This window comes from Strix uralensis, chromosome 3 (assembly GCF_047716275.1).
Source record: "Strix uralensis isolate ZFMK-TIS-50842 chromosome 3, bStrUra1, whole genome shotgun sequence".
Taxonomy (NCBI): Eukaryota; Metazoa; Chordata; class Aves; order Strigiformes; family Strigidae; genus Strix; species Strix uralensis.
The window spans coordinates 116,381,039-116,392,196 of record NC_133974.1 but is presented as its reverse complement, the minus strand read 5'-3'; the positions used below and the strand labels follow the sequence as shown (position 1 = coordinate 116,392,196).

The 11,158-nt window shown below is 58.2% G+C and overlaps 1 protein-coding gene across 2 annotated transcripts; it reads right to left on the bottom strand.

Moving 5' to 3' along the window:
* Nucleotides 1-3,857: 3,857 nt before the first annotated feature.
* FOXA2 (forkhead box A2) lies at nt 3,858-7,506 on the bottom strand. 2 transcript variants are annotated; one of them, XM_074864895.1, is made up of 3 exons: nt 7,404-7,506; nt 6,558-6,627; nt 3,858-5,905 (listed from the first exon to the last, which is right to left on the bottom strand). In XM_074864895.1, the coding sequence occupies exons 2-3, from the start codon at nt 6,624-6,626 to the stop codon at nt 4,643-4,645; spliced, it is 1,332 nt and encodes a 443-aa protein (XP_074720996.1). In that variant the 5' UTR covers nt 6,627; nt 7,404-7,506; the 3' UTR covers nt 3,858-4,642. The 2 variants fall into 2 exon arrangements, with proteins under 2 accessions (XP_074720996.1, XP_074720995.1); XM_074864894.1 differs by lacking the exon at nt 7,404-7,506 and having other exon boundaries at nt 6,558-6,644.
* Nucleotides 7,507-11,158: the final 3,652 nt, after the last annotated feature.

Here is an 11,158-nt window from a genome sequence, read left to right as displayed (position 1 = left end):
CTACGCTGGCGACGAAGCTGTCCCGTAAATAAAGAGCCGGCAGACTCTGCATCATCCTTTAATATTTACTCTTTTGAAGGTTAGGTAGGGCAGAGGTAACAAACTTTGAACGATTTTTTTTCCTCCTCCCCTTTTCCATCCTCTTCCCTGCCCGGTTTTATGTGGTTTCTGGATTAATCTAGTGCGGGGCAGAAGCGGACTTTTCCCGGCCGAAATATAGGATTAGGACTATTTCTAGAAGAAAGAGGATAGTGTGAACTGCCTTTAGCCTGCAATAGTCTAAAGCAGAATTACAGCTTGTAAAATAGGTCTCCATCAGTTTCCCAGGAGACGAGTTAAGCCCTACTTGGGTGTTCCAGCTCTTTTTAGAACCAGCAATAATTAGACTCATCTCACCCCCGAGTTGTCCGGTGTTGGTTTTTTTTGAGGGGGGAGTGTTTTGGGGTTTTTTTTTAAGATCATCCATAAATGCACTTTTGCCGCCAATCCCGCCGGCGGGCGCGGGCAGGGCAGGCAGAGCCGGCAGCTGCCCGCACCGCCGTTACCGGGGGAGGAGGCAGGCTCCGGGGGCGTTTGGGCGAGGGCAGTGAGCTCTCCTTTGCCCAGCGTGGCTAGCGCCGAGCTTCCCCACCAAACCGCTGGCCGTGCCATCTTCTTTGTGCTTTGATGTCTTTTGAGCCATCACTGCATGTCATTAGGGGGCCCGAACAATTAAAAGAAGTGCCTTTTCCCCCCTCGCGTATGGGAAGTCAGGGGAAAAAAAATAAAAATATAAATAAGTGAGGGAAGGCGAGCCGCTCGGTCCCCCCGAAAAATAAAGCTGTATTTGGGGGGGAAATTAACGGTCGAAACGGAGCCCAGCGCTCTGCTCCGCTCTTGGCCGGGGAAACGGCTCGGTACCCCCCGGGGAGGGATGCTCGGGATGCCTCGGGGCCGGGGCTGGGCCCTTCCCACTCGCGTCTCCCTCCCTGCGCGGGCGACAGGCGCTTAATGACAAGTAATTGGCGAGCACGTAGAGCTGTATTACGAGCGGGCCGGGCTGTTATGAATTATTGAGAGCCCATTAGCGGCCGTGTGCCTTCCCCTCTTGCCGGAGAGATGTAACCTGTCACAGCAGCGGGGACACGCACCCACCCGCGCCCGCCCTCGCCTTCCCGGGCTCGGAGACCCTGCCACCGGAGCGAGGACCCGGCCCCGGGGCCACGTCCCCCTCCCCGGGCCCTACAGCCCCCGCGAGAAGCATCCCGGCGGCAGCCGCCCCGGTCTTTCGCGCCGTGGGCGACGCCACTCGTGTCCGTGTCCAGTGCGGGCGTCAGAGCGGGCGAGCCTCGGGAAGGGTCGCCGTCCCTGCCAAAACTCCCGTTTTCCCCTGTAACGAGGAAATACGGGCGGGGGGGATTTTATTTTTTCCCTTTTTTTTTTTTTTTCCCCTTATTTTTTTTTGCCCACGCGGGTGCAGGCAGCCGGGCCGGGTCCTGCCCGCTGGCACCGGCAGCGGCACGGGCAGCGGCGCTTTGCCGGTGTCACGGACACAGGACAAATGCCCCTCCGCGAAGTGGACACGGTGTGGTCGCTCCCAGCCCGGAACAAAAGAGTATCACGGAGCGGGGGAGCATAACGGGGGCGGGGGGTAAAGAGGGGGAAATAAAAGGTAAAAAAAAAAAATAAAGGTAAAAACCAAGTATCCGTCTCGGAGGAGCGAGAGAAGGGCAGGAATCTGGCCCTGCACGTCGCCGTCCCTCTCCCACCCTCCTCCGTCCCAGCCACAACGACTCGCCCCCTCTGCGAGGGATTTGGGGGCTGAAACGGTCAGGAACGGCGCTGCGAGCCGGTCCGGCCCCGGCCGCACCCCGCTCCCGCACGGGCTGCTCCCCCCGCACCCCCAAAGAACATCCCTTTTCTCCCCTCCCCTCCTCGCCGTCGCGCTTTTCCCTACTCAAACGGCTCCTCGGCTGGGAGAGGAGCGGCGGGGTCAGGACCCAGCCAAAACTCGGGGCCGAGGTGGTGGGGAGCATCCATCCATCCATCCATCCATCCCTCCCTCCCTCCCTCCATCCATCCTCCCCCGGTCTCCCCGACTGCTTCCCTCGCCCCACTCTTCTCCCCGACGGCCCTAAGGCGAGCTGGGGAGGAGGAGGAGGAGGAGGGAGGAAGGGAAGCTGAAGGTGGGGATTAAAATAGAAGGAGAAGCAGGAGAAGGAGCGGCGGGTGTCACCTACCTGCGCCCCGGCCGCCGGCCCGGCTCTGCGGGAGCTGGAAGCATCCCGGCATTTATTGGAGCTGAAACTGTGCTACTGTTGACTTTAGCACAAAGCAAAGATTTCGCTGCCCGCTAGTTTAAAAATGAATATTTTACCAAGATATCGATCAGCTTTATAAAATTCAGTTAAGCACAATGGCTCAAAAGGAGAGCGGGGGGTGGGGGGGAAGGAAAGGGACGCAATATAATATCTGTGTAAATTTGCTGAAGTATGACGTGGTGTTGAAAGTTTACCCTCCTGGAATTTGGATCTAGATTTTCCCCCCCTTTTTCTCCCCCCCCCTTTTTTTTTTTTTTGTTTACTGACTTTGTTTATTCACAGATCACGGTTGCTTAAACCGGCAGGAGCAGAATGCACTTGCAGCAAGGCTGGGGGCGGGCGGGTTGTGTGGGGAGGGGGCGAGAGAAAAATGCCAGAAAAAGAAATAACGTCTAATGTGGGGATTTTTTTCCTTCTCCCCCCCACCCCCCCACTCCCTTAAGCCCCCATCCTTGCATTTCAGCGTGAAGCCGGCCATACGAAGGGGAAAATTAATTTTAAAAAAAAAAAAAAAAAAAGGCGAGGTGGGGGGAAAGACCTGCTTCTGGAGCGGGATGCAAACGGCACCTTGCGGGGCCGGGGCGGCGGGGAGCGGGGGGGGGAGCGCGGCGGGAGGCGGGGGGCGACAGCGCCCGTCACCCTCTCCCCAAACCGGCGGCACCCCCACGCCCGTGCTCCTTCCCCGCGGGAGCCTTTTATGTGCTAATGAAACACATTGCATGCCTTGGTTCACAACGTGTGTGTCCTTGCTGTATAGAGACGGACAGATTTCTGGCTGGATCCCTGTTTTGTTTTTGGGACGGGGTTTTTTTTTTGTCGTTTCTTTTTTTTTTTTTTTCTTCTCCCTCTCCCCTCCCGTCTCTCCCCTTCTCCTCTTTTCTCTTCCCGCGGACAATGCGGAATTTTAAGAAGGATTTGAATGTTATTTCGGAAAGTAACATCTATGACTGCCATAAACGCGTGGGAAAAACAACAAGTGGTTGGGAAGACGGGCAGGGTATTTACGGTGGGGAACGGGGAGGGGGGAGGAATAAATGAAAATAAGCTCTGGGGTGTCGCTGGGGCGGCCGGAGGGCTCCGCTCCCGGGCCGGGCCGTGAGGTGTTGAAAGACAAAATAAAAAAATTTCCGTTTTTTTCGCCGCGGGTTTATCCCCTCGGCGGAGGTACCGGCGTGTCTCCCCGGCCCGCCCCGGGATGCGCTGCCTCTCCGACCCCCAATCCACCTCCCCAATTAACGCTGCCCGGTAACTGCGAAGCGAGAACTCTCGCGGCGAGGCCGGCCGTTCCGTCCAGGGTCCCGTGCAGAGTGGTTTTGCTCTCCCCGCTCCCGACCCCCAAGTTTTGCGGGGGAACAGTGGCTCCCCGACCCCCGGGCCGCCCCTCTCCGCCCCCCCCCCCCCCCCCCCGACTGTGTCGAGCCCCCGCCGAGGGAAAGCGGCGGGGAGCTGCGGACCGGCACCGCCGCGCCGTCGGGGCAGCACGACCAGGGATGGCGGGGGGGTCCGGCGGGCCGGTGGAGGAGACGGGCGAGTCCCGACGGAACAGAGATGCAGGGGAAAAAAACCGCCAATAACACTTTAATAGAGTTCTGTGAAAATCTGGCTAGTCGCTACCAGAATACACATTTATAAGCCATAAATAAAGCATACAGAAACGATAAATTAATCAGATCCAAGTAGTTTACTCTCCCGGTAACATCAAGCGTTTGTTTCAATTACAACGATCTATCCTGCCTTTTTTTTATTATTATTTTTTTTTTGGTAGATTTTTTACTCTTTTCCCCCCCCCCTCTTTTCCCCCTTTTTACAACGTTACAAGACTTTTGGTCCTCGGATTCAAAACTAGCATGGATTTCACAATGAAGGAGGGTTTCGTTTTGTTTGTAGTTTTTTTTTTCCCCCGTCACTTCCACACAAAAAAATAGATATATTTATACCTCCTTGCGACGACGACAACGAAAAAAAAAAAGCCCAACAGAAATCCCCCCTCTCCCCGTTCCCTCGCCCCCAACCCGCCCCTCTCCACCAAAACAAACCACCCTACAAGGCAAACCAAGGGAATCGGCAGCCCCCCCCCGGGCACAGGTGGCTTTGGTCTGGGGGAGGGGGGATGACCAACATGCCTGCCCTTGGCGCACGCTGAGATGCTTGCAAGACACACGGCTGCTGTTTCCGAAACAGATGCAAACATCTGGAGCCAACGGGGAAAAAAAAAATATATATATATATATGTATATGTACCGTGCTCTACAGCGTTCATAGTCCATCGCTCTGCTGGGGGGCTGCGCGGGAGTACGGGGGGCTTTCCCCCCTCGCCAGGGGAAGTTTTCCCCTCGCCCCTTTTAGGAGGAGTTCATGATGGGCCGGGAATACACACCTTGGTAATAAGAAGTCTCTCCGGCTAAAGGGGAGGACTCTAAGCCATTTTTGTTCGTTACGGGCCCCATGGCCAGGCTGCTGGGCATGGGCGAGGCGTAGCCCGAGTAGTGCATCACCTGCTCGTAGGCCTTCAGGTCCATTTTGTGGTGGTGGTGGTGGTGGTGGTGAGGGTGGTGGTGTTGCTGCTCGGAGGAGGACATCAGGTTGTTGATGGAGAAGGGGTGGTTGAAGGCGTAGTGGTGCTCGGGCTTGAGATGGGCGTCATGGGGCAGGCCGGCATGTGGGGGGGCCAGGAGGTGCTGGGCTGGCGAGGCCGCTGGTTCCCCGGGGCTCAGCCCCGGCGTGCCCTTCAAGTCGGCCAGGGCACGCTTGTGGTCCTGGCACGGCGAGGCACTGGCCGGGGACTCAGCGCCAGCTGAGCCCTCGGACCCCCCCGAGGAGCTGCCTTCCCCCAGAGGCTGGCTGGGGGGCTGCCCGGGCCCCTTCTTGCCCCCACCACCTGCCCCGCCACCTGCCCCACCGCTGTCCTTGGCGGCCAACTGCTTCTCGCACTTGAAGCGCTTCTGGCGGCGCAGGTAGCAGCCGTTCTCAAACATGTTGCCTGAATCGGGGTGCAGGGTCCAGAAGGAGCCTTTGCCGGGCTTGTCCGGGGAGCGGGGCACCTTGAGGAAGCAGTCATTGAAGGAGAGCGAGTGGCGGATGCTGTTCTGCCAGCGCTGCTGGTTCTGGCGGTAGAAGGGGAAGAGGTCCATGATCCACTGGTAGATCTCGCTCAGCGTCAGCATCTTGTTGGGTGACTGCTGGATGGCCATGGTGATGAGGGAGATATAGGAGTAGGGCGGCTTGGCATGTGTGTAGCTCCGCCGGTAGGTCTTGGGATCCCGTGAGCGGTTGAGGTTGGATTGCCCATAGATGGGGCTCATGGAGTTCATGTTAGTGTAGGGGGCCAGGGCGTTCATGGAGCCCGCTTGGCCTCCCATGGGGCTCATGCTGGGGCTCAGGTGGGTGCCCATACCTGCCACACCGGCCGAACCCATGCCGGGCATGGCCCCTGCGCCCGGGGACATGCCGGTGAGCGAGGGGCTCATGCCTGTGTTGGCGTAGGACATGTTCATGGAGGTGGCAGCCGTCATGTTGGCCGTGGTGCTCATGGCCGACATGGTCATATACGTGTTCATGCTGTTCATGCCCAGCCCCGCGTTCATGTTGCTCACCGAGGAATAGCTCTGCAGGGGCAAGCGAGAGAGAGGAGGGGAGATATTGGGGGGGGGGGGGGGGGGGAGGACGGGGAGGAGGCAGGTGGGTAGCCCCGTCGGGGACAAGGGCAGCCCAGCGTGCGGGGAGCGGTGCGGGGACACCCCCAGCCCAGCCCAGATCGCTGCCGGTGAGAGTCTCTGCAGCCCCGGGGCTCCGTGTCCCCCGGGGCAGGAAGGGTTAAATCCTGGAGCCGGGGGGGGTGGGGGTTGTTGTTTTTCTCGTTAATGAAAAACAAATATATATATATATATATATATAAAAAGAGACGGGATGGCAGCAGGATCGGCGGATCCGTCCTGGAAAGCGGAGTTGGAGGAAGGGGAAGGGACATCCCTCCCCGGAGCGAGAAAAATATCTTTTTTTGAGGGCGTGGGGGAGGGAGGAAGAAAAAAAATAGCTAACTGCCGCCCGGCAGCACCCCACTGCCCCGCGCCCCCCCGGGTCCCCCCACCCGCGCTGTCCCCGCACCCCTGCCCGCAGCGGGCAGCGCCCGGGCTCAGCATCTGATGCCAAAGTTAATCTCGTCCCGGGGCTGGGACGGCGTGGGGGGGCCCCGGCCGGGAGCGGGGCAGGCCGGGCCGGGGGTGGGGGGGCGGGCGAAGCCCCGTCTCCCTTCCTTACCTCGGGCTCCCCGTAGTAGTTGCTCCAGTCCGTGTGCTCATGGCCTTCCATTTTCACCGCTCCCAGCATACTGGAAGTGGAGTGCATGGCAGTTTAAAATTTAACAGCCACAACAAACGACGACAGAGGCAACCCCCCCAGAAAAAAAAAAAAAAAAAAAAAAAAAGTCCCCAGCCCTCCCTCCCCTCCGTCGGAGCCTGTGGAGGAGGAGGAAGAGGAGGGAGGGAGGAAGGGCGGGGGGGATCGAGCGGTGCTGGGGCTGGGGTGGTTTTTTTTTCGCTGCTGCTCCTTGGGTGGGTTTTCGCAGTGCTTCGCGGCGAAGAGTCGCCCGGAGGCGATGGAGGAGCCGGAGGAGGAGGAGGGAGGAGGGAGGAAGAAGAGGAGGAGGAGGAAGAGGAGGACAAGTGCTGCAGTGACGTGGGTGCCAGAGTGATATAGCACGGAGCGGCCGGGCGAGCCTCCAATCCCCAGGTCCTCGGCTGCCCATTTGAATAATCAGCTCACACCTAGGCGGGAGCGGCTCCTCCGCGGCCCCCCGCGCACCTATCCGCACCCCGCCGCCGAGCACGGGAGGCCCGGCAGCACCCCGGGGCGCCGGCACGACCCCCCCCACACCCGGGCTTCCCCCGACATTTGCAGGGGGATCCTGTGGGAGCCGATTTCCAGCACATCCCCCACCCTGGGCAGCCCCGATGGGAGCCGACCCCCCCCAACCAGCATCCCCGACGGGAGCTGCTTTCCAGCGCCCCCCCCCCCCCCCCCGCCCCCGCGACGGGAGCTGTTTTCCACACACACCTCCCCCGGGCACCCTCGACAGGAGGCAGCTCCCAGTCCGGCCCCACGCACCTTTTCTCCCCGCGGCTGCTCGGCGGAGCCCCCGGTGCCGGGGCTCAGGCCACCGCCCGCCCGGCCGTGCCGCGGCTCTGCCCCATCGGCGGGCCCGCCAGCCGCCGCTCTGCCTCTTCCCCGGGCTCAGGTACCTACAACAAATTCGTAACTAAAACAAACAGGGAGGGCAGGGAAGGAGCGGGGAGGGGGGGACGGGGAGACGCGGCGGGCGGCGCGGGAGAAGCGCCGTCGGGGGGCCGGGGGCTCCCCCGGCGCCGGGCTGGGCGGTGCGGGATCCCGGTGGGCGCCGTCGGGGGCAGCGCCGCCGCTCCAGCTGCCGAAACGCCCCCGGGGTGGGCGGAGGGGGAGGAAAGAAGGAAGGACGGACAGACGGACGACAAAAATCACCCGGTTCCAAAACCCACCCGGCTCCGCCGCCCGCCCCATCGGCGCTGCGGGCACGGCGGCTCCCGGAGGGGTCCAGCCGGCGGAGAGGGACCGGGAGCGGCTCCTTCCCGGGCAGGAGGGAGCGGGGGGGCTTCCCTCCACCTCCCCTCTCGCACCCCCCGGGCTGGGGCCATGCCTTCCCCGGCAGCATCCCTGCCAGCCCCCCCCGGTGCCGCGGTACAACACACGGCCCCGGCCGCCTCTGCCGCGCCCCGGGGATTTGTTTTTGCCTGTTTCATAGATCCCCACCTATATCTACCCACCTTCAGGGAAGAAAAAAAAAAAAAACAAACCAAAAAAAAAAAAAACACCAAAAAAAACCCCAAACAGAAACCGCTGGGTTTATTTATTATTTATTTATTTATTTATTTATCGCTCCCGAGAGGGGAGGGGGGAAAAAAAACCAAAAAAAATCAAAAAAAACCCCAACAACCCATCGATCGGCGAAGTCTGGCGATAGTTTTTAAATATTAACACAAAGACAACAGAGAGCAGGATTTCAGCTCACCGCAGGGCTCCCGCTCTGGGAGGAAACCTAACCCCCCCCGCAGGACACAGCACCCTTAGGAGTCATCGCCAAACGAAAACAGCCGCCCCCTCCGCCTCCAGGAGGGTCCTATCGCGATAGCCGCCGCGATAGTGGCAGCCCGCCTCCCTCCCACCCCAGCCCTTTTCTGCCCGTATTTGGGGATTGGTTGGGGTATGGCGACTGCCCCCGCCGGGAAAGGTGGGGGGGTACCCCCAAAAGTGAGGGGAGCTGCGGTGTCCACCCCCCCCCCCCCGCCGGGAGGGGCCCGTCCCGCCTGCTAAAAGCGGTGGCAGGGCGCCCCCTGTCGCCTGCTGTAGGGCCGCAGGGCCGGAGGGGGGTTTGGGGGGGACACTCCGGGGGACCCCCGGGTGCTGCATCCCTCTGGGCAGGGGTCTCACTCCAAATGGCTCAGCCCCCCTGTCTCCCCAAGAGTCTTTTCCCTGGGGGACAGGGGGAGCACGTTGCCCATACAGGGTGCTTTATATTCACCCCCAAATCACCCACCCTGGGTGAAAGGGGCTCCTGGATTAGGTGCACCCCGAGTCGGATTTAGCACAGCCGGAGACCAGACTCTCCAACCGAATGCATTACCGCACAACTTTTTGATCCTTTGGAGTGCAGTCAAAAGGCTCAAGAAGGGAGAATTCAGGGAGAATTCAGTAAAATTAGTGACGTGGCTGCTGGACGTGACGAAGATCATCAGTGCAGAGATCCTGTCCGCTCAGCTCCCCACTGGCAGCTGACTTCAGCCGTTGAGGACAAGGTGTGGTTATAGCGTTAGCATCGTTTTTTCCCTCAGTGCGTGAGGTGTGGGAGGTGAGCTTGTGTTTTCAGCAGGGCTGGATTTGGGATGGAAGTTCCTGGTGAGCTCCATGGGAGGAGGAGAGAGGCCATCGTGAGAATTTCCCCATTCAATAAACTCACCCACCTCCAGGCCTTCGTCCTGCAGTGGCACAGATATTAGTGTGCTCTGAGCACATCTGGCACCTCAGCACGAGGGTCGGCAGGAGGCTAACGCACGCCTAGAGCTCTGCGGGTCCCAGTCTCGCACCACTCCTCGTGAAATGTCATTTCCCCCTTAGATCAACAGGACTTTGAATTTTGTTGCCACCGAAGATGAGCTTTTTCTGCCTCTCGTCACCCCACTGTACATGGACTGGAAGCTGTGGAGCGGCAAATGAGAGTTGCTTTCATAAGAGTCCCGTTCACTTAGATTTTAAACCCAAAATGTTCACTTGAGGCCACTCCTCAGCTACAGAAGATGCTCCTACTCTTGTTGCTCCAGCCCCAACACTTAAATTCAGTTTTGCCTCCTTGGTCTTCTATCACACCCTTCACTGCCTGTCCCATGATCCAAGCCTCTCTCCCTGCCCAGGACATGAAGGACCTTCCATACAGCATGTGCTGGACAAGGAGAAGCTCCCCTCGTCTAACACATCCCCTGCATCACAGGAACAGTGGTGTCCCTCCTGGTCTGCTTGCCCAGAGCGTTGCTGGCGTGCCCATCTCAGGGGCATGGTGCCGAGGGCGAATGACAGCAGCCATGTCCCTCCTGCTCAGACAAAGGCTTTGTCTCTGTAACGCAAGGACACGCACTTTCCAAGCTATGCAAGCATTTGCATTCATAAACGGGGGCCTGTAAAGACGGCAGCTTGTCTGGAGGTGGCTGGATGTGGGACCAACCCAGCAGGCAGCAACAGGGATCTCTGCTCCTGTAAATAACGCGGGTCCTGCCGCTGCCTCCTCCTTCTCCATTCTTTCACAGGGGCAGCTTTCCATGCCTCTAGCCTGAGGAAACCTGCTAAAATTAATACCTATTAATACCTAAAATTAATAAAGTAGAAAAAGAAGCAGTAAAATACATCTAAGAAACATTTTTTTAAATATCTAGGATGATAAAAATTGAAAATTTTCAGCGGTGTCTTATTTAAACATACCTGGTTGGGTTACTGAGAAATACACTGGCCATTTGAAAATTATTTCTTCTCTTTAATATTTAACTAATCTTTATTTTAAATTTAATTTTTAAATTACGTTCTTATTTGCATTAGAAGCCATGACTGGAGGAGCTACCTCGGCCTTCCCAGGGGTAGGAGGTTGGCGACTGACGTGAAGCTTTGCCAGGAGTTGGGGCGCTTTTCAGCTGCCTCCATCACTTGCAGCAACGCTGCTGGCAGCGAGCGCATCCTGCTCCCTCTTCCCGGTGCTCCCAGGGATGGGCACTTGCCTGTGCAGCTGCCTGGGTTGCGATGGCAATTTCGTATAAGGGCCAGGGCGATGCAGGGCGTTGCTGGGAGGGGGAGGATGCTTCCAAGCTGAGACCCGCAGCCAGCCTTTGGTGACAAGCAAGTGAGAGAGGACGTAACTGCAGCCGGAGGCCAAGCAGTGATGAACCACATACCCTAAGGTGGGAGAGGGTGAAGCCTCTCCTGTGCTCCCCCCACCACACAGCCAGGCTGGTCTGTGCAAAAGAAAATAATAATTTAAAAAAAAAAAAAAAAAATCCCTTACCTTGTTCTCAACAACAAACAGGGTAATTATCTCCCTTCTACTGATAATTATCATAATTAATCCAATATAATGAACTCTCCCAATTGCACTGCTGTTTCAAAATAAATGCATTGGCTTTTTTTTTTTTTTTTCTTTAATTGAGGAAGGGGCTCTCCTGTGAGATAGAAGCAGTCATTGCCCTCGAGAAGAGAGGCATTTCAATAACAAGGAAAAGGAGTCCGTGCAGCTGCAGATCTTGTTAGAGACAAAAGGCAACCAGCCTGCCAGGAAGGAATATGGTCCGGCG